The 26829-nt window shown below is 42.9% G+C and overlaps 1 protein-coding gene and 2 pseudogenes across 1 annotated transcript in view; 2 read left to right on the top strand and 1 right to left on the bottom strand.

The window, feature by feature from the left end:
* Positions 1-13637, top strand: part of CFAP221 (cilia and flagella associated protein 221) — a 144597-nt gene extending 130960 nt beyond the window's left edge. Inside the window, exons 23-25 of the mRNA XM_053597662.1 lie at positions 3528-3614; positions 8581-8702; positions 13411-13637. Of these exons, the coding sequence (XP_053453637.1) occupies positions 3528-3614; positions 8581-8689 (196 nt within the window). The 3' untranslated portion in view covers positions 8690-8702; positions 13411-13637. The remainder of the gene's footprint in view (positions 1-3527; positions 3615-8580; positions 8703-13410) is intronic.
* LOC128589677 (eukaryotic translation initiation factor 4E type 2-like) lies at positions 10530-11324 on the bottom strand (annotated as a pseudogene).
* The window catches only part of LOC128589676 (transformer-2 protein homolog alpha-like), a 28474-nt pseudogene continuing 13087 nt past the window's right edge, over positions 11443-26829 (top strand).

Genomic DNA, 26829 nt, shown 5'->3' with positions numbered 1-26829 from the left:
TGAGTCTTATTTATAACTCAGTATAAGATCTTAAGAGCCTTTTCAGAGTTGAGGTTTGGGAGGCAGGAGAGATGATGGAAATGAGGGGATTCCTAATCCAGTGGAGAGGTCAAGGAAAACATGAAGAGGAGGTGGGTGAGAAGTCAAAAACACACATGCCCAGCTTAGCCATTAACAGAAAGCCAAATGCTCCTGTGTGTTTCTGTTTGATGTGAAGTATGGGCCCCAAGAGTCTGGTCTCTGGTCACGATTCAGGCCAAGCGACCAGTCCTGTGCCTGCTTGATTGTCCCCGCATTTGAGGAACAAAACAAAGTGTTCAGAAGTATAACTCTATATCTGTGGCAAGATGGATGTCTTCGGGTGGCACCTGTGGCTCAGTGAGTAGGGTGCAGGCCCCATATACCACCAGTATTGGGTTCTAACCTGGCCCCGGCCAAACTGCAACAAAAAAATAGCCTGGTGTTGTGGTGGGCGCCTGTAGTCCCAGCTCCTCTGAAGGCTTAGGCAAGAGAATCACCTAAGCCCAGGAGTTGGAGGCTGCTGTGAGCTGTGACAACACAGCACTCTACCAAGGGCGATAGAATGAGACTCTGTCTCTAAAGAAAAAAAAAAAAAGATGGATGTCTTCTTTTTATGTGAGGTATGACTCTACAGGGTCTTTGCTCGTTTCACAAATGAAGCTCTTGTTACTTAACTCCTGTCACTCGTCAAAATATTGTAGAAACTACAAACAGTCCCTGATTGATGATGGTTTGACTTAGGATTTATCAACTTTATGATGGTATGTAAATGTTACTTATTTAATACACTCCTCTACTTACGATGGGGTTACATCTGGATAAATCCATTGTGACTTGAAAATTTCATAAGCCAAAACTGCATTTTCAACTTAAAATGTGGAAATTTTCCACATTTTCCTGTTTCAACTCATCAGGACATAATCTCATTTTAAGTCAATGGAGCATCTATACTTACCGATGTATTTTTTTGACTGTTTCTATGGCATCTGCAAATGTTCTTAGGTCTATTCTGGTGAGACAGAACGTAGGGATGGTAAGTCAGGCAAAGCATATTGCTGCCTCACAGATAGGCAGCGAAGATTAGCAAAAGTCTAGGGTTCAGAGTAAGCCAGGCCATCAACGCTCAGCAAGCTGCCCAGAATAGATGTAGTCTTGCCTTCATATGCTGCACTTTGTATCCCAGCTTAGGAATCCCCAAAACACTCCACTTGGGGTTCTGTACCCTAAGTGTCACAGGGACCACAGCTCAAGCTTCCGTACCCTTGAACTCAAGCACTGCAGAACACTCTATCCCAGTGTTAACTAGGACACAGCCCAGCTATTGTAGACTTCCCTCCTCATCTCGGGATGTTGCATGTTCAGTCTATTCTGCCCGAGAATTGCCAGTAAGAGGGAGGAGAACCAGCTTGACCAATGCCTTCTAGGGCCCTGTCCTCCTGCAGGATCCTTGCTGATTGGTACTTCTTAGCTTCGTTGTTCAAAAATATTTTCATTTGTAATAAATCCAGACTTTCACAATGTAAATTATACCATCAGTTGTGATGGAGCAAAGAAATTCTGATAACTCAAGCACTGATAACAATTCTGCACTGTCATGGTTAGACGAGGATCACTGCCACCCTGCCCTGTGATCATAGGAAACAGTTTATTATTTACCACCCTGTAGTATCTCTCACACTGTATAAACTCAGGAATAAATATTTGTTGATTACTATTTTATAAACACATACTACATTGATACTTTCAGTGCATTTTACGTTATCAATTAGTGAAATCCTCAGTATCTGAGGCAAATATCCAGTCCCGCTAAGGCCTGCCACATGCAGTGACACTTGGCAACACTTGAATATTTAAAGGTTGGAATCCAGATCTAAAAGGAAGGGTGAAGGGCTTTCTACTCAAACTACCACATGAGGGCATTTCTTGAGAGCACCGCAGCCAAGAGAGAACCATAAATACTTGGTTCATGTCTTGCCGGGCTGGGAAGCTGCTCAGCAAACCCAAACACGGACAACCCCTCCTCCATTCAGCACTTGTGTGCACACTATTATGACTTAGTTTCTTCATCTTTGAGGTGGGAATAGTAGTACCTATTTCACAGAGGGTTGTCAGAATTAAAGGATATGATGGTAATAATTATAATAACTCCCACTCACTAAGCTCTAAATGTCTATCAGGGAGTGATGTGCAAGCAGTCTCATTTAATTCCCATAAGGTATTATGCACACTTTAGAGATGAGCAAACAGCTAATGGAAGATAATGTTTGCAAAGCACCAGGATATACTAATTACTCAGTAAGTTTTAGATTTTAGTCTTATGAGGTTAGAACAACTTTTGCAGATTTCAAGGATATTTTTCTTCCCCAAATTTGCCATGCCCATGTCTGTTTACATGTATTGCTGCTGAGTAAAGTGTTCTTGGTTCTAATTCCAAACTTTGAAGGCTCGTTGCCTTTGTCAATCTTGGAAGCATTTCTCTTTAACTGAGTCTGGCAGAGAAGGCTATCAAAAAATGTATTATCCTCTTCTAAAATCATATAGCCATTGAAACTAGGTCTAGAGGTCACATTTTCCAGCCTCCCTTGCAGTTAAATTGTCCATTTGACTAGGCTTTTGCCATATGATAGATAGCCAGCTGAGATACATGTATATTTCACTTCTGAAGTCAGGACTCAACAGAATGAGTATGTCCCCTGGACACTCTCCCTTCTCAGTTTACTCCAACTGATAACTCAACATGCAGTGAGCTAGCTTGAACGGTCAAACAACAAAGCTGTAAACCAGAGGTTGGCAAACTGGCCCATAGCCAAGTCTGGCCCACCATCTATCTTTGTAAATAAAGTTTTATTGTAACATAGCCATACCATTCACTTATATATTTTCTATGATTCCCTTCACGCTACAACAGCAGAGTTGAGTAATTGTAAGAGACCCTGTGACCTACAAGCTCTCTGTAGGAAAAGTTTGCTGATCTCTGCTCTTCTAGCATAAAAGATAAAAAATAACCTAAAATCCCTTCAATTTCTTCTTTCATCAATAGACTATGTAGAAATATATTAATTTTAAAGCACTTATGGACTCTAGCTATCTTCTTTGCTATTGATTTCTATTCTAAAGTTATTGTGACTAGAAAACATACTCCAAACATACTCCAAACATACTTCAACCTTTTGAAATCTTTCAGGCTTTCTTTATAGCCCAAGATACAGTCACTTTTGGTAAATGTTCCATATGTAGCTAGAAAGAATATGAATTTCGTAATCCCATTTTTTAAAATGCTTTTTATCCTCTGATGTAGTTATAAATAACTATCATTATTCCTATCATTGTTTATTGGTGGAAAGCAATTTATCCACATTATTCTTAGTATAAACTCAACAAAATTAGATGGGACTAAAGGTAAATACCACGAGAACTGTGTAACTCCTAAATGATCACAATATTTCATTCTATTTTTATGTTGGGAAGGAAAACCAGATCCCACTGAACATCTTACTAATTTTCAGTGAGCTCTCTGAAAAGACGATAGAAGTTACGTTGACTCCAGAAATGATCCGAGCAGAATTCCCTATACTGGACACCAAGAAGGAGAAGTAAGTGGAGGTTATTAAGCCTTATTAGGAGATAGCCTTGAATTAAATTTATCCTACACGGTGTATAGAACTGTCAAATTGTCTGAACCTAAATATCTCAATCTTTGAAAGAGATACATTTCCAATGCTTCATATATTTCTATTTTCTTTTATGCACAATTACATGCTCTGAAATTTTGCTAAGAAAGTCTTTAAAAGCTGAAATCAATTTGCCTTTTTTTTTTTTTTTTTTTTGCAGTTTTGGCCAGGGCGGGGTTTGAACCTGCCACCTCCGGTATATGGGGCCGGCACCCTACTCCTTTGAGCCACAGGCGCCGCCCAATTTGCCATTTTTTTATCAGTCCATTTCAGTGATATGTTTGTTTCTTATAAATAGCTGATTGAGTTTCATTTGATATAAGGACCTCAAGCTCTGGAGCCAGCCCTGAAGCTGAATCCCAGCTCCACCATTTATCACGTATGAGATCTCAAGCCAAGTTATTATATTTATCTTCTCTGGGCCTCAGTTTCCTCATCTGTGACATGCAGAAAATAAAATCTCTCTCCCAGGGCAGTTGTGAGGATTGAATGAGGTGCCAAGTGCAGAAGCCTCTAGCTAGTCGCCTGGCGTGAACTAGAGCTCCATCAGGGGACTGACTAGCTACGCAAATATCCTTCTAAAAATTATTTGGAAAACATAACAATAAATATGTAAAATGTGTTCAACCTCATTTGTAATGAAAGACATACAAATTAAAACACAAAATTGGTTTTAAAGAATACTTTTGTAATGTAAATAACCACCTATAGAAGTTCTTAAGTTTGAAATTCCAGATGCATGGTACTTTTTTTTGCTCTTTCATTTTTTTTTTTTTTTTTTTGTAGAGACAGAGTCTCACTGTATGGCCCTGGGGTAGAGTGCCATGATGTCACATGGCTCACAGCAACCTCTAACTCTTGGGCTTACTCAATGCTCTTGCTTTAGCCTCCCGCGCAGCTGTGACTACAGGCGCCCACCACAACGCCTGGCTATTTTATTATTTGTTGCAGTCTGGCCGGGGCTGGGTTTGAACCCGCCACCCTCGGAATATGGGGCCGGCGCCCTACTCACTGAGCTACAGGTGCCGCCCAGCTCTTTCATTTTTTAAATGCTGTTTTATTATTTAAAAAAATTAGAAAATACAGAAAAATATAAAAAATAAAATAAAAACAATAATCCTAGCACTCAAAGGTATTAACTTACACAATTTGACATATGGTCTTCTGTTTTAACAAAATCAAATCATGTTGTATATATTGTTTTGTTTCTGTACTTTTGTTTAATAATATATCATAGACATATTTAAAAATACAGGTATTCATTATTATATTTCGCTGAGTGGGTGTACCATAACTTATTTAACCAACCCTCTACCAGTGAACATGCAAACTCTTTTCAATGTTTTTCTGTTATTAATAATGCTACAACAAACATCCCTATGCCATAATTCCTTACAAATTTATAAGACTGTTTCCTTTGGAGAAATTTTATTAATAGATTAATGTGCATTTTAAGCTTTTAACATATATTGCTTAATTGCCATCGTTCCTACTAGCAGAGGATAGGACTGCCTGCATTCAAATCCCCTGGACAACATGGAATATTACTGTGGAGCCAGGGCGGGGGGTGGAGGAGAATCTCATTTTTATCAGTAGAACAGATTTTTTCAAAGACCATCTCATTGTTTTAATTGTTTACAAGTGATATTAAAAATTTTCCTATTCTTGTCAACGTTTTTCTTCTTCTTTTTTTTTTTTTTTTTTTTGAGACAGAGCCTCATAGTAAAGCACTAAGACAGAGCACTTAGTAGAGTGCTAGGGAGTCACAGCTCACAGCAACCTCAAACTCTTGAGTTCAAGCAATTCTCTTGCCTCGGCCTCCCAAGTAGCTGGGACTACAGGTGCCTGCCACAACACCCAGCTATGTTTTGTTGCAGTTGTCATTGTTGGTTAGCTGCCCCAGGCCGGATTCGAACCCGACAACTTAGGTGTATGTGGCTGGCGCTGTAATTTACTGTGCTACATGTAGGTGCCAAACCCATTTTTCTTCTTTTTAATAGATTGTTAGCTTGTTTCAACTATTTTTCATATTTTTTATAGAAGTCACTCAATTATTAAGGATAATTACCCTTTCTTATAGATACAGTGCAAATTCATTTTCTCAATTTCCTCAGAGTAGATCATATCTTAGGCCACAAAACAGACCTAAACAAACTCAGAAGAGTCAAAATCGTTTTCTCAGTTTGTCCCTCTCTTTGTTTAGGGTCTTACGGGTGGCCCTGCCGTTTCTGAAAAAAGCGCTCACGTGTCTTAGAGCGCTGTGGGGTTTCTTTGGTTTGTGATAGTGTCAGAGGCCTACAGGAACCAGCACCTCTCAGGAAATCTATTGGCAGTTTCTGGTGAATGAAAATTTAGAAAATAAAGATTTCAAATAGAATTTTAGTGAGCATGTGTTTTGATCAGTTAATTAATTCAGTAAAGTATCACACTACAAAGCACGTAAAATTTTTTGCACCCTAAATAGATACACTTCATATTTTGTTTCAAGTTTCAAATAGTTGGCTAAAAGTTTTAAACAAAAACCTTTTTTTTTTTTTTTTTTTGCTCCCTATTTCAAAAATGATCCCTGGAATCAGAATGGCTGGCCCCCTGGGCAGAGAAATATCCAATTCTCCACTCACTTCCTTTTTCACTTGGGTTTTCACCCTGTATTACTACATAGCTACATAGCTACATCTACTACATAGAATGACGTTTGAATAGTAAATTATTATGTTTTAAAGCCCTTCTTTTTTGGAGACTGAGTCTTGCTCTTTCACCATGGGGAGAGTGCAGTGACATCAGAGCTCACAGCCACCTCAAACTCTAGGGCTCAAGCCATCCAACTGCTTCAATCTCCCACGCTGTTGAGACCACAAGTGTCCACCGCAACACCCCGCTAATTTTCATATTTTTAGTAGAGACAGAGTCTGACTCTTGCTCAGGCTAGTCTTAAACTCCTGACCTCAAGCAATTCTCCTGCTTCTGTCTCCCAGAGTGCTAGGACGACAGGCTTGAGCCATTGCACCTGGCCTCTCAAATTATTATATGAAATTGAAGTTACTTTATATATTCACCCAAATTGGTATAGCTTTTTTCTCTTTCTTATGTATTTTGGCTACATATGTGTTTTGACCAAAAAAAAAAATTAACAATAAAATCTAAACATTTCCTCACACACCAATTAGCTTCTAATTTAAATATATACACACACACGTATATATACATTCACACATTTGCAACAAACATTTCCATGGCATTTTGAATTTACCTCTTTTGCAGTTAAAATTATTTTATATACACTTTTCATGTGTCAAAATTATCACTGTAATTACCATTTTATGGACTGTATAGTATTCTAATGGGTTAATATCCCATAGAGCATTTTCAAAAGTTACTTGATTCTGAAATTCTCTCTAGCTCATTTCAAGCGTCATCTTATGCTCAGGATTTCCCCCTCTGTTCTTTAGTTGTTCCTTTTCTTACCCTCAGCCAGAAACTGACAGAGACCCCCTGTCAGATGCACATATAGCCGGAGTTTGGACGTACAGGGAAAGAACACGTTAACTGGGGTTTAATTTCCCCCATGAGCACTGCTATTTATTTAGTTTCGATCAACCATTTATTTTGGGGGATGCAAAGTATATCTGCTCTCCCTCAATGACTGAAATTAACTGAGAGATTCTTTGTTGCCTAGACAGTGGCCTCAGCCCTCTCAAGACCCACAAAAGGGAATCATGCTGTAAAATGTCCAAGAAACTGTGAGAGTGACGTTAGTTGGTGACACATCAGTTAACATTCCTCAAATTAACACAATAATACTCAAGCACGAGTATCTTTGAAGGGATGCATGTTCTATGTATCTTTAGACATGTTTCCAATTAATTTCTTTGGTTAAGTGCATTAGGGAACATTTTAATTGTCCATTTTCAGCCATTTCTGTTTTTCCAAAACTGTCAGGCATTTGCCAGAACTTTACATGTTACCTTCTTTAGAAAATGCCTCAGAAGCACTTAATTTTATGTTGTATTCTCCCATCTCTCAGGCTGCTCATGTAGCTGAGTTCACAGTCTTTACCCAAAACATCTGTTCTTTCAACCAACACACCTGTCGTTGCCTCCCAGATACATGAACACCGATCAGCACATGACAGAGCTGAGTCTCCCTCTGCACCTTTACCCTTGGCCGCTGCTCACCAAAAGGCTGGCCCCTGAGAAGCCCAGCTGCTCCTCATCTCTCACCCTTTGTACAGCCCCCCCTTGTGCCCCTCAGTTGACAGCCTCATTTCACACCACATCCCATTGAAGTTGCACCCAGCAAGCCTTGACCATCCCAGCATCAGTCTCGGCTCCACATCAGCCACTACTCGCCCAGCTGCAGGGCTTTCCCTCTCCATTCCCACTCATCTAGAGCCAGTGTCAGAGTCAGAACTATCATGTGTCTACTTCACTCAGGAGGATGAAAAACCTACTAACACTGACTGAGCGTGTAGAAGACATCATGCTGGGACCTCTATGAATCATTTCATCTCCCCCTCAAAATGATGCTGGGAGGTAGGAATTACTGCCATTTGTACACCAGGAAACAGACACTCTGCACAATTAGGTGACTTACCCGGGCTGAGAGACTGGTGCCGTTGAGACTAGAAGATGAGTTTGAATCACTTATAAGCTGAGTATTTTTTTTTTTTTCTTTTGGCCGGGGCTGGGTTTGAACCCGCCACCTCCGGCATATGGGACTGGCGCCCTACTCCTTGAGCCACAGGCGCCGCCTAAGCTGAGTATTTTTGCTGGTAACTAAATTATGACCAAGTATAATTAAAACTTTCTTTATATTTTAAAAAAATAACTCTCCAACCTTCACCAGCTGGGTGTTGGTGGGTGACTCACACATTTCCTGTGTCTTTCAGAGAAGTGAAAGACCAAGCACCATCACCAGAGAAGGCAGGAGAAAAGATCCTCGAAGAGATGAAGAATCTGCGGAGCAAAGCTGTCAACACAAACCTGATTCTAGAATAAAAATCACCAGTAGGTCAGTTTCTTCCATTTGCTTCTGACAGGTCACTATAATCCTTTGTGTCCATTTGCATTCCAACCATTTTTGGAATTAAAATTTTCAGAGGAAAAAAATTGAAATGTAGATGATGTATATACTTTTAAATTATAAATTTTATTTTTAAAAATAAAATGTCATTAGTATAATGGCAACGTTGGTAGCTTTTTTATACCAAATTTATTGCTGGAACGCTTCTGAGCAAGGCGTGATGGGATGAAGCCAGGTGCCCACGATGGTCACTGAGAGTGGCTGGAGGTGTAATGCCAGATGCAGAGGACAGTGGGTTTAAGGAGGGGCTGCTTTCCCATCTCTGCCCAGGACCAGCCCTTTGGCACCCACTCCCAGGAAGAGCAGGGTCGGCATGGATACTGGCTTCCCAAGTAGCTGGCCCTGGTGAGGAGAGACTGGACCTAGAGAGGACAACTAGAGCTTACAAACTGGTTTGGGAAAAACTGAAAAGCACCCCTCTGGGAACTCACAGATGCACCCAAGACAGGAGGTCATTGCTGAGAGGGCAGAAGTTGCAGCAAACATGTGTCAGTAAAACCCAGGCCTCTAGGTTGTTAATACAACTATACTCATATGCATAGGCCAATAAGACGATGACATTTGGCTTATAACAACCCATAATTGTCCAAATATATTTAGTTGTGCTCCCTCCACTCATTTTTCTGTGCACACATTTATTTATTTGCTGTAAAACTCTTATTTATTATTTATTTGAATCCTAGGTGCTCTTTTGACATCTCTGACTTCAGTCCTTCTGGAGTCAGACTGCCCAGCCTCTCTGATAAGTGACTGGGTCGTTTTCAAAGCATGCCCGAGGTAGCCCTCAAGGTTTCTGTCTGGGCATCATGGACCAGCACACATTTGCTAACATACATCCCAAGTGATGAAGGCTGAATGTAGAGGTTTTCCAACCACTGCAGACAGGCACAGTCATGCAAATAAAGCCATCCAGCAAAGTCACCCTTCCTTCAGCCATCTCAGTTTCAGGATCATAGAATTTATGTATTAATTACTAACAGGCCTGGCAATAACCAGCTTCACTTCCCTTTTAGTTCCCTTGTAGGGCCCCTGCATGCCCTACAATCTAGTCAAACTGGATTCTTCTCTAGTTTCTTACCAAGGCCTTCCCTCTAAGCCGCCTCAGTGAAACCAGCATGACCCACTGGACTCCAATCCTAAGTGCAGCAGTGCCTAAAGAGGAGAGAGTCCCGTAGGAGGGAAGACTGGAGGGCATAAGGCGGGAGAGGATACAAAATCCTGGACTGTCATCACATCAATAACACAGCTTCACAAAGTGGTAGGCTTGGGGAAGTGGGAAGAGAAAGAAACAAACGTCCCAATAATTTAGTGGCAGAGCTAGAAGAGATTATTTACAGCTATTCTGGGACTCTCCAACAAAAGCTTTTCCTGGATGCACAGACATTCATAATACTGGTATCTCTCATCGCCAGCTCTGGCACGTACATGTACAGGGTCACGATGCCCTTCACACAGCATGAGAAGAGCACACGGGGATGCCCAGGAGGCATCTGGACAGCACACAGCAAAACAAAAGGCTGAACTCCCCCCATAGAACCCCATCAAAAAACAATGTTTATCTATTACAAAGTCATGTTTTCTGTTTTTCTGCTTTATAAAGTCAGCGACGCTGGAGGGTATCTAGTGGAATCTGTCCTCCAGGAATGAGCGCAAAAGGGGAGCACACGGCTCAGGGATGTCCCTCAGCGAGCAGATGGAAGGACTGGCTGGAGGCCTCCCAGCAATTTCCGACAAACACACACACAGAGAAAAGGATTATTGCCAGCTTGTGTACTTCACAATGTGATTTTTGTATTTGGAAAGCTTAAATTGTCCCTTGAGTGTGAGAGACAGAGGGGGAGTGTCCGAACAGTGGCCACTGTAGTTCACCAGACCATGAAACTCCTCCCAGGCCTTGATGCTCTCACTGTGAGTTTTATATTCCATAACGGTTGGGAGGTAGGTTAAGCACTTGCTGAAGTATATCCCGGATTCGGGCTGTGGTTGCTTGGTTCCTGGCAGTCTTATTCCCTATTGTAACAATGTCCTCCTGAAAGCAGAGGCCACAGCCCCACAGATCTCTTCTCCCACCATGAACTGTTCCCCCAACATGGCCAGGATGAGATTCTCCCAACAACAGGAAGCCAAGCCCTTTCGTAACCCAATAATCCACTTGCCACCGTTTTTATTTGCATCATCCTCCCACATGGGTTTAATTCCTTCTTTGAAGAGATGGAAGTCACTGTGGCCTGTCAGGTCCCTGGGACGTCCCATGTGGCTATAAAACCTCCAGAACTGCTCCGCAGAGGCAAAGATGCCAATCTGTTTGATATTCTGTTTGTGGTTTGTGAGCTGGTAGCGGGGCTGGGGCTTCTCCTGGAGTACTAGGAGGTGTGGTTGTGCTGCAGGGTGCTCTGCTGGTCAAGGGACAACAGCCTGCCTTTCGCTGCTCTTCTGATTGTTGTCTCATTTCGTTTTGTCCTTCTCACCATCTTCCTGTGAGCTGTTTTCTTCATTCTGATCATGGTCGCCACTGTCATCATCTTTCAAAGCGTTGAACTTGTTGTTCATCCTCTCGCCACCGCTGTCACCCTTTGTGCACACATTTAAATAGCTGGTATCAGACTGCACGTGTGTACTCTTGACAAACTCGTTGATTCTGACACTATTTGGAATTTTTTTGCCCCTCATGAAACCTAAAGTCTGTAAGGACAGGCTCCTTAGCCGTGGTAAGTTTGAGGCAGCTCTTCACATACGTATAGATAATTAAATGTTGCTAAGGGTCATTTCCTGGTTGTCACTCAATATAGGGAAAGAGGAGTGCTTGAGTCTGTGAAGCCCATTTCCTCAGTGTTTGTCCTGACGAACATCCCAGTCTAGGTGCAAAACAGAAGTTTCCAGCATTCAGTTGCACACCCAGTCCCTGAGGGAAATGCCCCCCATGTGGCAGGGGGTAGGGAACATGCCGATAGGACAGGCCAGTGGTTGCTCCTCAAATCTAGGGTTGCCCAACAATAGGGAATGTCAGGCTTACAAGAAACAGTGTTCATAGACATCCGTCTCTCTCTGCTTTCTAACTCCCCTCTCCTCTTACTTTTTTTTTTAAACTACCAATTTGCCCTCATCCACTTTAGGGATAAAATGAGGTTGCATCACTTTCACTACTCAAAGGTCACAATTTATATTGCCCGCCTTTTTTTTAAGAGATGCAGCCCATGTATTTGGAACTTATTACACTGAAAAATTCATTATTTATCTGAAATTCAAATTGGACTGGGTGTCCTACATTTTTATGTTCTGAATCTGGCGACTCTATGTGTGGTCTCCCGGGAGACAATGTGTGAATGAATGTTGGAATGCGGGGATGAGGGGCGGCCGATTGACACAAGATTGTAAGGCACACGGGCTTTCTGACTGTGTGTGTGGTCCACCCTGAGCCAGACCCTCTACCGCCTGTGGGGGGCCGCCCTTCAGGAGGCGGGTACTCTGCTCCACAGTGGAAACCCCAAGGATAAAGAAGTTACATGAGTCCCCAAGGTGGTGAACACCCAAGCCTGTGTGACTTCGATGCCTGAGCAGAAACAGAGAGGGCCTTTTTGGGCACCCAGGACACAGCTGGTTGGCTATGCTGGCAAATGAACCAGAGTCGGTACCTGCTACTGCTTGAGGTCACAGAGTTCTCACTCCAGAGCCACCTGGAGTTTTCTTTCTCTGCTTTCTGGCCACTTCCTTGTCTTTCTTTTTTTAAACTACCAATTTTCCCTACCTCATCAGCCTTGGAGATAAAATGAGAGGTTGCATCATTTTTACTACGTGAAGGTCACAACTTATATTGTCCACTTTTTTTTTTTTAGAAACAGGGTCTAACTGTGTTACCGAGGTTGATCTTGAACTCCTGGTCTCAAATAATCCTCCTGCCTCAGCCTCCTGAGTATCTGGCATGAACTACCACACCCAGCTTCCATTCCTCTTTTAACAAAAAGGATTTACCTTCCAGAGGTTCCTTTTCCTTTCAGATCAAGTCCAAGCACCCCATTGAAAGGACAGTAAGCCTTGATAGCAAAACAACAGAAAAATTAATTCATAGTTTTTCAGTAAGTGCTAAAAATCAATCTTGATCTCTCTCTGTTCTTTCTTTCTTTCTTTTTTTTTTTTGCAGTTTTTGGCTGGGGCTGGGTTTGAACCTGCCACCTCCAGTATATGGGGCCAGTGCCCTACTCCTTTGAGCCACAGGCACCGCCCTCTCTGCTCTTTCTCTCTAGCTGGCCCAAAACCAATGGAGCTCTGTTTTTACAACATCTAAAAGGAGCCCAGTAGACAAAAAAGAAATGTAAACAGTCTCTGTTTGTTGCCCTCAGGAGAGTACCACGGCATCATTGCTCACAGCAACCTCAGATTCTTGGGCTCAAGCAATCCTCTTGCCTTAGCCTCCCAAGTAGCTGTGACTACAGGTGCCTACCACAACCCCCAGCTAGTTTTAGAAATAGGGTCTCACTTTTGCTCAGGCTGGTCTCAAACTCCTGAGCTCAAGTAATCCACCTGCCTCAGCCTCCCAGAGTGCTAGGTTTATAGCCAAGAGCCACCATGCCCCGCCTCTAAATGTGAACTTTTCCCTTGATATGCACCAGCTCACTGTCTTTTTGAATCTGTTTTATAGCCTCAAGAGTTCCTGAGCTGTCCCCGGATGAACAGTAGGGTGCCAGTGTCAGGCCTCAGACCCTGGCCAACATCTTATAGCACGGGCAGAGTCAACAACAGGATCAAAAACAGCCATACTAAGTCTGCTTCCGACAGCAAGACAGCTGCCTGTCATCCCAGCTGCTAAAAGGATAGGAGTAGGTGTGGCAGTGTCACAGTACCCTGGGAATTTGGCTACAATCACTATTCTTCTTTCTCTTTGTCCCCATAACAGCTGTGAGCTCCTTGGTCTTTTCCTTCTTTGAGATGTCATGCTGTCTCCCTGTTCCCTTTTCTTCTCTCTTTCATTCTCTCATTCTCTTTCTCCTAAGAAGAGCCAATAAATTTTATACTTTTATATCCTAATTTTGATCTGGAGAAATCTTTTCTCAACCCACAGAGCACCTACTGAATGGTCCACCCTAAGGCCCCTCAGGGGTCTGCAGGCATCTGCTGCCGGACTGAGGCTCACACCACCATCGCTGGCTGGGCAGTGAAGCTGAGGGCCTAGGAGATGGCACCCATGCATTGCACACACACACATATGCACACACACTGAGATGTGCACACATACACAAAAAAATTCAGAAAAGCACTTAGTGCCATCCAGGAGCCAGGCACAAATGAGCTACTACCCAGTTCTGCCCTGTGGCAAAACACACTATCAACAAAAACGAGATTGTATACACGTGTAGTATAACGGCGGGCTGTGAGAACCGCTACAGAGGAATACTAAAGTATGGGAAGGGGATAGGGAGCGGCCCCTGAAGAGCCCTCAGAGGCGGTGTCATTGAGCAGAGATATGACTGAAGTGAAGGAGCAAGCCATGCAGTTGTGTGGTGACAGAGCTTTCCAGGCACAGGGGACACATGTGCAAAGACCCTCCAAGGAAGTGTGTTTGGCACGCTGAAGGATCAGGGTGAGGCCGGGGAGCCACAGCAGAGTGAGCTGAGGGGAGAGGGGCAGGGCACGAACACAGAGGTAGGTAGGGCCACCTGGCACCTTGCAACTAGGAAATGGACTTTGGATTGGGGATTTTGCACTAAGTGCAAGGGGGAGCCCTTCGAGGGTTTTGAGAGCAGGGGAGTAATATGAGCCACTTTCTGGTTTAAGCAGACTTTTCAGGTTTGTAAGGACAATTGACTATAGGGAGCAGGGGTGCAATAAAGGAAACCAGCTAGGAGACCATGCCAGATGTCTAGAACGTTCCAGTCAGAATTCTTGCTGTCTGACACCAGGGTCTTTGCTGAAGACAGACCAGTCAGGCTCATTTTTTAAAACAAAGTGGGTGCTTCAGGCCGGCTTAGATAGGAGAGACCTCAACTCAGTGGCACATTAGACCCCCATGGAGAGCTTTACGAACTTACAGTGCCAAGGCCCTCCTCAGACCAAGTGAATCAGACTTTCTGGGGAAGGGCCAGGCAATCACAGCACGCAGAGCTCCACAGGGGGGTCCGACACGCAGCAGGCTTGAGCCCTGGCCTCTATGATGAAGTCCAGATTTTCTCCCACAGCCCCGAGGCCCTTGCTTCTCAGTGTTTTGCCTCTACTTTCCTCCTGCAACCTCTTCTCTCCCTGTGGGGAAGTAGGGAGAGCCTGCCTATGGAGCTTGACCAGCTGCCTTTATATCCCAGTCCTGCCCTTACTCACTATATGGCCTTCTTAACATCGCCAAGCTCCAGGCTCCTCTCCTCTAGCTCAGCGGCTAGGGCGCCACCCACATACAGCAGAGCTGGCGGGTTGGAACCCGGCCCCGGGCCTGCCAAAAACAACTACAACAACAACAATAAAAATAGCTGGGCGTTGTGGCGGGCACCTGTAGTCCCAGCTACTTAGGAGTCTGAGCCCAAGAGTTTGAGGTTGCTGTGAGCTGTGACACCACAGCACTCTACTGAGGGCAACATAGTGAGATCCTGTCTCAAAAAACAAACATCTCCAAACATCTTTCCAAAAGGACCGTATTAGTTTGCATTCCCACCAGCAGTGCAGAAGTGCTCCCTTTTCTCCACATCTGCGCCAACATCTCTGGTTTTGGGATTTTGTGATGTGGGCTAATCTTACTGGAGTTAGATGATATCTCAAAGTAGTTTTGATTTGCATTTCTCTGATGGTTAAGGATGATGAGCATTTTTTCATGTGTCTGGTGGGTCCACACCTAGGGTGCATCTTGGAAGGGTGCAGGTGAAGTTTACTAAGTGTAGAGTATAAGGATTTGAACACAATAATTAAAAAAATGCCCTGAAGGCTATGTTAACCAGTTCGGTGAAAATATTTCAGACTGTATATGGAACCAAAACATTGTACCTCGTGATTGCACTATTGTACATAGCTATGATTTAATTAAAAAAAAACAACATCTCCAAGCTTCAGTCATTTTTTAAAACTTTTGACTTTGAAATAATTTAGACTTAAGGAAAACTTGCAAAACTAGGATAGAGAGCATCCACATACATTCTACCCAGCTTCCCCTAATGTTTTCCTAGGACTAGGATGAGGTTATGCGTTTTTGTAAGAATTTCACGGAAGTGATGTGTCCTTTTTGGTTGATCCTATCAGGGCCGCGTGCAGTCAGTGCGTCTTATTACTGTGATGTTTACCTCAATTATTTGATTAAAGCGTGGTCCGCTGAGTTTCTCCACTGCAACATGACTGCGGTTCCCTTTACAACTAATAAACACCTTCGGGGAAAGGCTTCAAAATTATGCAAACATCCTGTTTCTCCTCAACTTTTTCCCCACTCTGTATCTACCGATCTGTATGTGAATTCTCCACTTCAGCATCCATTGGTGGGTCTTGTCTGCAACAGTGATTACCACGTTGTTTGTTCAACGATCATTTCCTAGGGACACCCCTCCCTGAGTTATTTATTTCCTTATTCAGTATTTCTTCATTTCAGTATGGAATCAAAGGCATTTATGTTATACAGGTTGTAATCTAACACTATCGTTCTTTATTTCTCTTGTTTAAACTTCCCCAGCGGTGGGGAGATCCTCAGGTTACCCCACTGACCTTTCAACTTGCCTCAGCCTTTCTGAAACACGTCCTTACTTTCCTGCACCACAAGATATCACAGGTTCATCTGAATTTTCCCTGCTTGAGTTTAAGAATCAACCATTTTTCCAAGGATCCTAGTTCCTTTTATTGGAGAATGGTGCTTAGAAGCAAAGATCCAGGTACTTATTGCTACTGAGGTCTGATTGCCTCTGCCCCTCTCAGTGGACAGAGCTAGAAAGCACAAGAATTTACACTGAGCCACACACACAAACACATCTATATCTTTGTATCTATACATCTGCATACATATAAAAACATGAATTGGCGCCGATACTTCCAACTCCAGTCCAGCCTTGTGGGGTTTCTTTTGGCCTCCCCCCTTTCCTTACTTGTAATTCCTTTCCCCTGTGGTGAGAAGCCCTGCTCTCAACATCTACAACATTTACTTGTTCAATCTTAGCATATCCATAAAGTAACGTCAGAATTATTAACCCACATCCCTGTGAGAAACACGTTTACTAACTCAATTACAGTATTTCTGTTCTTTTTGACTTTAGCTTTATAGGGTCCAGTTAAAATACAGTTTTTCAAAGTTACCTGGGCTAGTTCTTTTTTACTTCCCTGGTCTGTTAAGTGTGGTTGTGTTAGTCATTTGAGATACAGGTAGGTTCATTTGTTACTGTTTGAATTTCATATTGAGTTCCCCCACATCCCAGTTGGTTTTAATTATTTGATTTTGGGGTGGCATGTGGACCATGACCATGGAAAGTGTCATCCTGCTGTCCCATTCCCCCATCTTCATCCATTGGCAACCCAACTTCTATAGGTAAACAGTCTCTTCAGTTTCTGGTTTATCCTTCTCAACAATAATTGTTAAGACTCCCCAGGGCTTCCATGCTCTCTCCTCAGTATTCCTCCTCCATGTGCACCAGTCTCTGGCATCACCTAGCAGGAGTTTCCCAGGCACCACCCACTCATTCTCACCCCTGAGCCTTTGCACATGCTGCTCCCAAAGATTCCACCACCTTCACACCTCAGCACCCTCTCAGCTCAGGCTTCCCTGGGCCTCTGACCTCCCCCACCCCCAGGTCCTGTACTTAACTCTGAGCAGGGACTACCCGTTCAGTCCCTGCCACCACAGAGGAGGGGCCCAAGAATGCTTGTAGAGGGAATTGCTTCCCTCAACATAACATTCAGCATCACTGTCCACATTGCTTCAGTCAGCAGCACCCATCCAGAAGTTACTGAGCCCCTGGTTAAGTCCACCTAACCCATTCTCCTTTCTTCCTGGGCACCGAGCATTGCATTATTTGTATAAACTTTCTGGCTCAAGGCTGGTTACTTGACTTTGAGCCTGTCCTCACATCAGTGCATGTATTTATGTCCATGTCAGTTTCCCTACTTAGAAACAAAAGCCAATTTCCTTTATTTCTCTCCCTGCCTTGCAAGGGCAGTCAGAAGGCTGTGGCCCCTTGGAAAGGTTGTATTGATTGTGTTGGGGATCTGGTGCCACCTGGTGGATGCCAAGAAAAAGACCTCTCTGGACTCGCAAGTTGTAACCTCCATTCTAACATGAATCAAATCAACTTCCAAATATTGTCATCTGAGCTTTTCTTCCTTTTTTCAGAACACTTTTAGGTGGAAAAGGCGTATTATATGTATTTTTTTCTGCAATAAATTCCTTCATTGACTATGTGAGGTTTGAAGACTCCCTGTAGGATTAGTTGCCCAGATTTCTTAGGGACCCTGGAAATAATCAAGGGCTGGCTGAGTGAACAGAGGATAACAGGGCTAAACAGTTGCCTCTGAAGACCTGCCAGCTCCCTTTCTCTTGCATCGACTGAGATCATCACATCATTCCCTTTCTGAGGCCAAAGGGGTACATAAGCAAAGAACCTCCGGATAATTCACTACAGTGTCTTTATTTTCAACGTAAGGATAATTGCTTCCCTTTCTAGCATTTTTAGTTTATATTTGCTCAATGATCCTCACAACATTCTGACATACACCGAGTTGCTATTTTATTAATATCATGACTTACATATGGGAAAACTGAGGCTGAGAAAATTTCACAGACTTTCCTAATTAACAGAAAAGCCAGCTGTGGACAGAATGCAGGTTTCCTAGTATCCAGTCCACTCTTGTCTCTACTACATAGTGATCCATTTAAATTTTATAGATCTAAATTTCTTTATTTTTTATTTAAACACTCAGCTTTAAAGTCTCTGAGAATAAAGCTATTACATTATAATATTTATATTTTACTTATTTGTTCAAGATATGTTATATGGATTCTGGCCACCCTGAGCATCACAGAGGGTCTCTGGTTTGAAAGTGCACAGTGTTCTTTTTCCCACAGAGAAAAGCTGGCATGGGACTAACTGGGGCTGCTTCCTTGGCTCTCTCTTGCAGTGAGTGGCCACATCTCTGTTGGAACTGGCAGTGCTATTTCTATAAAGGTGAAAGCCTTGAGGTTGAAGGTGGGACAAGCCTAATGAAGTGGTTAGTGTTCATGTAGAAATTGAAGAGTTTTTTTCCCCCAAGAATGTGGAAAATAAATCAAGATAAAAGAAGGCTAATGAGCCAGGCATGGCGGCTCATGCCTGTAATCCCAGCACTCTGGGAGGCCAAGGCAGGAGGATCACCTGAGCTCACGGAGTTGGAGACCAGCCTGAGCTAGAGCAAGACCTCACCTCTAAAGAAAAAAAAAAAGTAGCCAGGCATTGTAGTGGGCACCTGTAGTCCCAGCTACTTGGGAGGCTGAGGTAAGAGAATTGCTTGAGCCCGGGCGTCTGAGGTTTCTGTGAGCTATGACACCATGGCACTCTATCAAGGGTGACAAAGTAAGACTCTGTTTCAAAAAAAAAACATAAAAAATAAAAAAGAAGGCTAATGAAAAGTATTAAGGATCAGAAAACTAAAAATGAATGGGGGTGGGGGGTTAAAAATGAACAGAACATTGCTCAAATAAAAGCACTTGAATTTTTTTTTTTTTTGAGACAGACTCTCATTATATTGCCCTCAGTAGAGTGCTGTGGCGTCACAGTTCAACAGCAACCTCAAACGCTTGGGCTTAAGCAATTCTCTTGCCTGAGCCTCCCAAGTAGCTGGGACTACAGGTCCCTCGCCACAATGCCCGGCTATTTGTTGTTGCAGTTGTCTTTGTTGTTTAGCTGGCCCAGGCCACATTCAAACCCATCAGCCTCGGAGTACGTGGCTGGTGCCATACCACTGTGCTACAGGCGCTGAGCCCACCTGAATATTTATTTTTAAGGCTATTTTGAGTTGTTTGATTTGGGGAAGAATATACAGAGTATGAAAAATGAAAAACTCAATGAAAAATGAAGATAAATAGAAAGAGTGCAGTAGACTTAAAAGAATCTGGAAGAACGAATGGGTCCTAAGAGTCTCACTGTCAGTCAAAATCTCCAACCAGAACTCCTGCTCATGTAAAATCAGAGTCTTTTTTTAAGACAGAGTCTCACTACAAGGTCAGGATCTTGTAGTCCATCAAGGGTTTCAAACCACTCTGAATTCCACTCTCTATCAAGATGAAAATCCAGATGAAGGTCAAGGAGGGATTCTAATAGACATTAAGCTTGATCCAGATCCCACTGTCACTCTCATAGGAGACAATCTTGAGTTAGGTCAGGTCCACCAGAACACCAGTGGGGAAAGAGCCAAAGTCATTCTCCAAGGTCTAACTGGAGAAGACATACGGGCAGCAGACCGACTCCAGATCCCAGGACTCATCTTGGAGTATTTTGTCTCGATTTGTATACAACAGAGAGATCTTTATGCAGTGTTTTCTCTATATGGACCACTGACTGATGTCAATGTGGTTTATGATCAGTGAACTGAGTGATCTTGAGGATTTGCTTTTGTGTATTTTGAGAGAATAGATGATTCAAAGGAGGCTATGGAAAGGACAAATGCAATGGAGGATCACTCGAGCCCAAGAGTTTGAGGTTGCTGTGAGCTATGATGTCATAGCACTCTACCAAGGGTGACAAAGTGAGACTCTGTCTCAAAAAAATAAATTAAATAACCTTATTGAAGTTTAAGTATTCCCTTAATCATTGAATAAAAACCTGTCTTTATTCAATGGGAGCAAGTGTATAATTTGCTGTTAAAATTTTTGGTTTTAGGACAATGGTTAAGCAGAGCTTCAGGGGTGGGCTCATGTAAAAGTTTAAGGAGTGGAAAAGTTTGGAGTATGGACCCCCAAAGGCAGGGAATGGACTGACTGGCTCAGTGCTCTCATGTCTTTTCCAAAGATGTGAAGGAGTCCATCTTGGGTCTCTGTCCAGACCTCACAGCCTTCCCCTTCCAAGTCTGTCACAGGCCATCCCTCACTAATGGCATCATAGAGAAGGGTTTCACCTTGAAGGCAAGAGCACCTAGCTCTCCTGGAGGTGACATCTGGCAGGACATCCAGGAGCTCTAAGGAAAGGGGTGGCCACTTGCCTATAAGGTAGAGAGCCCACAGCACCCTTCCTTTCCTCCTCATTTGAATCCCATCAGTGCAAGCCAGGAAGGCCAGGGATTTGTAGTCTGATATTAAAAGGTAGGCTGAGCTAGTCCAATCCCTTCACTTAGGAATCTGGACCAAGGAGTGAAAAGAGACTAAGCAAGTTAGCAGAGAGAGAGAAGCTAGACAATTGTCATGAAGTACAGAAATTGGGTCGGCAGCCACCACGGGCTGAGAGCAACAAGGAAGTGGGTTTGTGGAGGTTGAACAGCACAGAACAAAAGCAGAGGCACCAAGAGACAGCCAGGATAGAGCCCCAGGCCACCATCCCTGACGTGCCTTCCCATTCCCAGCCAGCATTAGGACAACCTCTCTTTTTCTTGAAGAAGCCTGAGTCCATTCCTCATTACCAAAGAACCTGATCAGATCTTGAGACTTGGCCAAGGCATGGACCCAGGAGACTGGTGACACCTTCTACCAAAGTAGTGTATTTTTGGAAAAAAATGTTTCATTTCTGATACTTTGGCCATGAAGAAGCAATGCAAAAGCAAGACCTTGGGATGTATACAGAAGGTAGTCAGAGAAAGCTTCCCTCCACTTCCAGTAACCAACAGTGCAAGCCCTGACACACACATATGCACGCACATGTCCCGACTCAGGGCCGGCTGTCAATGTCTCAAGAACCAGAAGCCCACAAATGTGGGGGTTTTTTTATTTGTTTTTTGAAACAGAGTTTCACTCTGTTGCTCTGGGTAGAGTTCTATGGCCTCATAGCTCACAGTAACCTCAAACTCTTCGGCTCAGGAGATCCTCTTGCCTCAGCCTCCCCAGTAGCTGGAACTACAGGCACCTGCCACAATGCCCCCAGCTAGTTTTTCTATTTTTAGTAGAGACAGGGGTCTCACTCTTGTTCAGGCTGGTCTTGAACTCCTGAACTCAGCAATCCACTCACCTCAGCCTCCCAGAAAGCTAGAATTACAGGTGTAAGCCACCATACCTGGCCAAGGAACTCTTTTTTTATGTGCTTACTCTCCCTGGTATTGGAAGTTGATGTGGCTCAAGGTTGAATCTAAGGATAAGCTACTTACAAGGTCCCCATTGCCTAGAGCTCCAAGCTGGCCACCTTTGGGGCACCAACAGTTCTGCTGTACCCCTAAGACCCCCACACCTTTTAGAAATGCTCACTTCTGCTTCAGGCTGGGGTACCCACCTCCAACCACAAGCCTGATCAAACACCCAGAGCCTATTCTGTAAGTTCCAGATAATTACTTTGCACCTTTCCCTGGGTTCTAATCCTAGAGTACTTACCCAGACTATCTCATCTTGTCTCTCAGTCCTTTTTACCTCCAGCACCACCAGAAATCAAACTAGATTAGCAGAGAGATTAACAGAAGGGGACAAGAATTTGGTCACCACTAACATGGCTGTTCACATTATGGTCCAGATGTGTAGGTAGGAGGACAGCCGCTGAGCAGTTGTGTGGGAAACATCTGTTTCTCTTTCCAGGCTTCCTACCAGGACACTAATCTCTAGGAAAAGAGCTATGGATGAGAGAGCACACCACCTCCCACTCCAAGCTACTGGAGCAGCAAATTTAGTCTGCCTTGGAAGTGGGGTACTGGTGTAGAAAGGGCTCTGTGTGGAACATGGAATTGAAATTTTAAAGCAAATAATGAGTCTAAAGTGAGACTGGTACTGACAAATTACAGATTTGGACTGTGCATTATTAAGGAAGGGTGCTAATAAGGAAATACAGCAATTTAAAAAGTGCAGTTAGTGGGCGGAGCCTGTGGCTCAGTGAGCAGGGCGGCCAGCCCCATATGCCGAGGGTGGCGGGTTCAAACCTAGCCCCGGCCAAAATGCAACAAAAAAAAATAGCCGGGCGTTGTGGTGGACGCCTGTAGTCCCAGCTACTCGGGAGGCTGAGGCAAGAGAATCGCGTAAGCCCAAGAGTTAGAGGTTGCTGTGAGCTGCGTGACGCCATGGCACTCTACCCCAGGGCGGTATGTGAGACTCTGTCTGTACAAAAAAAATAAAAAAATAAAAAGTGCAGTTAGTAGCAATTACTGGGAAAATAAAGTCATTTCATTTATCCCTCAATGAACTGATATTATTCAATCAAATGATACACGTGACAGTCATTATCAGAAACGTCAGCTTCTGATATCAAAAAGGCACTAAAAATTCCTAGTTGATGGAAAAATTAGGATCATGAAAGTGACAGGGAGGTGTGGTATGGCCCAAGCAAGGGATCTAGAACTGGATTTGGTCTCTGAGGATCATAACAGAGCACAGCATGATAAAATTAGCAAAAGGATGTTGTGTATTATGCCAAACAGAAACTGGTGTCTCTGAAAAGATGAGGAAAAATGAATCCTTTATTATATATTAAAACAAGTTTGAGTACTCAGTTGAATTTAAAATGATATAATCCTATGACATTTTAAAAATGCATCTTTTCTGGGTCTGTAAAGTAGCCTATTGTGCTATTACCCACTGCCAATGTCAAGTAGAGAGATCTAAGATACACCCAAAGCACCTGGATTTTGGTCTTGATTGCAGTTTCCCAGCAAATAGAAGCATGGATCCTTAGGAAGTATCTGATTTTATATCTTCAGAGCAAGGATAATTAAGATGGGCCTGGAGCATCAATTTGTTGCCAGAAAAAAAGTATGCTTCCAAAACTGCCCATGTGGTTTTAAAGGATATAGGAACCACTTTAAAGGGGCTCCCACGGAGCAAATTATGATAATTTGGGGATTAGAATGAGAGCAATAGTTTTCTGTAGAGCCATATATAGAGCATGCTTTAAAAAACATTTTAAAGGAAAAAAGAAAAAAGGCATGTGTAAGTTTTAAATTTATATTTATTTTTGAGATAGAGTCTTGGTTTGTAGAGTGCCAGGGCACTGTAGCTTGCAGCAAACGTATACTCTTAGGCTCAAGTGACCCTCATGCCTCAACCTCCTGCATAGCTGGGATTGCAGGTGCCCACCATAATGCCCAGCTATTTTTAGAGATGGTGTCTCACTCTTGCTCAGGCTTGTCTCAAACTCCTGTGCTCAAGGGATCCGCCTGCCTTGGCCTCCCACAGTGCTAGGATTACAGGTGTGAGCCACTGCACCCCGCCTCATGTATAAGTTTTAAATGATGCTTATTTACAGTATGCTGACCAAACCAAACTCTGTGCATACTGTATTCAAGTTTTTGTCAGTATCACAATTTCATCATTGCAAATCTAGCCATTAAAAGATTCATTTTTATCCCAGTAGCGGGTGAAGAACCTTAGCAGCTCTACTTGGGCAATGAAAAAATGTGGAAAATTTTGCCATAACAGAAAAAAATAAAGAGTGTTGGAAAATCTAATCATCCCCACAGATACTCAGCCTAATAGACACCAATTTAAGATAACTCATCCAGGAAGCCTTTCTGGACCCCTATCTTGAGCTGAATATCCCCTCAATTGCTCAACTCAAAATGCCTCTGTGTGAAGCTGCCCAAGATGATAGTCCTGTGCCCCTGGATTAGGAGAGTATATCTGTAACTCCAGGATGAATAAAAGAATCTATTCGTATTACCAATAGGTACTTTGGTGCTTATTAGGTTACCTATAATAAGAAGGTCTTTAATCATTCCACTGTTTGATATATACTTAGTTCCATATAAAGATGCCGGAAACAGGTGAATCTGTTACATTCTTTCTATGATTTTGGATTTATAAGAATTAAAGGTGTAGGAAGATTTTTCTTATGAGATTTAAAAGACTACTTTTCGGAGGAGGGGACTTGATGGTTAATTTTATGTGTCAACTTGACTGGACCAGGGGATACCCAAATATTTGGTTAAACATTATTCTGAGTATGTCCATGAGGGTGTTTCTAGGTGAGACTAACATTTGAATTGATACACTGTTCTCCCTAATCTGGGTGGGCCTCATCCAGTCCACTGAAGGCCTGAATAAAACAAGAGATGGAATAAGAAAGAATTCTCTGTCTCTGCTGACTGTTTTAGTGCTTGGACATCAATCTTCTCCTGCCTTTGGGTTCAGATTCAGCCTCAGCTTTTCTACGTTTTTAGGACTTTAGGACTAGAATAACTCCATCAGTTCTCCTGGGTCTTCAGCTTACTGATTTCAGATCTTGGGACTTCTCAGCCTCCATAATTTCATGAGCCAATTCCTTCTAATAAATCTCTTTGAATACACACACACACTCTCTCTCTCTCTATTGGTTTTCCTTCTCTGGAGAACCCTGACTACTACAAGGCATTAATGTATTTAAGAAAATCAGCTAAATTAAATTTGAAAGTGTGGTTTGAAATGTCTAAGGAAATTTGATCAATTAAGTACAGAAATGGTGTGATACAATTAAGAAAGATTTCATCTGTGAAGTCTGAGTTAATTGAAAATTAATCAAAGAACCAGTAGAAAAAATTCTTATTTTTATATAAAAATTACTGAACTTATGAAGATAATTTTTATAAATTGAGATTTTTAGGCTTAAGTGTATGTAATATTTAAATTTATTAGTCAACTGAATAATAAAACATTAGTAACTCAAGTACTACTCTGTTAAAAGAAAAACTTTAGACAAATTAAATTTAATATGGTTTAAAACAACAATTTAGAATCGGGTGAGCTCCCCCCCAAACCAGAACAGATTCAGAGCAACCACACACTGCCACAGAGTTGGATAGGATTTATGGACAGAAAAAGGGAAGTGACATACATAAAAGGGGAACGAGGTAAACAGCTGGATTGGTTACAGCTCAATATTCTCCTTATTTGAACACAGTTTGAACTGTTGGCTGCCACTGATTGGCTGAAACCCAGTCACTAGTACAAAGTTACAGTCGGCCTACATATCTAGTTAGTTTATAGTCCACTTCCTATGGAGAAACCTTTAGGCTGAACTTATCAGAAGGCAGCTTTAGGTTAAACTCAATTTAACCATTCCTTTCCTGCCTCAAATCTCCCTTGGAAATATTTTTAAAACTATAAGATGTCAACCGTCATTTCCTGGGTGTTTATCTCAGTATTCATTTCCTGTTTACCCCCTAACCTGGTCCCAATCACTCACCTCTTACAGCACCCCCAGAGTCACTTCACTTCAGCCTTTAGAGAGCTTTCTCCATCCTCAGCAAATCCCCACCCTTCGCTTGCTTGCTCTCACCAAAGTTGACTCTCTTCCCAGAAGACACCACAACCCTCTCAAGTGACGTCACCTTCTTCCCCATGCTCCACGGGAATTGGGAAAGAATAGGAGTCTTTGCTCTCACAGTAACCTGCTCCTTTGAAATGCCATCAGACCATTCCAGTACACCCTCATCCTTACTGCTGTCATCCACCTCCCTCCTGCTCACTTCCTCTCATTCTTCAATTATTTTAGCACCTGGATACCTGATTCTTTACATTCCCCCCTTTCACCATTCTTGCCAAGCTCAACATCTGCAACAATCTGCTCAACGTCCTGGCCTTCCACAGCCAAGCCTCCTGTTTTGACAGTACCTGGAATTTAACTTGTGGAGGTGGCAGAGTGACAGTACAGAGAGGTCAGTGCCATGGAAAGATTAGTCTATTACCTATGGTTCTGGAAAGGAGAGAGGCACATTTTGTCATGCAGGGTCACATGGGCAAATACCAGGACAAGGGGAAAACATGGCCACAGGAATCCGGCAGGTGGCAAACTGAAGCAAGTTTAGAATTGGAAAGTTGGATCATTTCAGTCGGCTGGGGAACATAAGGGTTTTCTCTAGTTGTCCAGTCTCTAATCCTGGGGTAACATAGAGCAGGGGAAGGTTGACCGTTTGTGAGTTAGATAAAGGAGGTGGTTGGGATGTGGACTCTGGATTGGTTGGTTTACAAATGAAATTGATAAGCTAAAACACACACACACAAATGAAAGGTAAGCTCTGGGGAAGTCATTTGCTATCTCTA

The sequence above is a fragment of the Nycticebus coucang genome, chromosome 7, assembly GCF_027406575.1.
Source record: "Nycticebus coucang isolate mNycCou1 chromosome 7, mNycCou1.pri, whole genome shotgun sequence".
NCBI classification, from domain to species: domain Eukaryota; kingdom Metazoa; phylum Chordata; class Mammalia; order Primates; family Lorisidae; genus Nycticebus; species Nycticebus coucang.
Note: the sequence above shows the minus strand (reverse complement) of the source record. Positions and strands in the feature narration are given on the sequence as shown.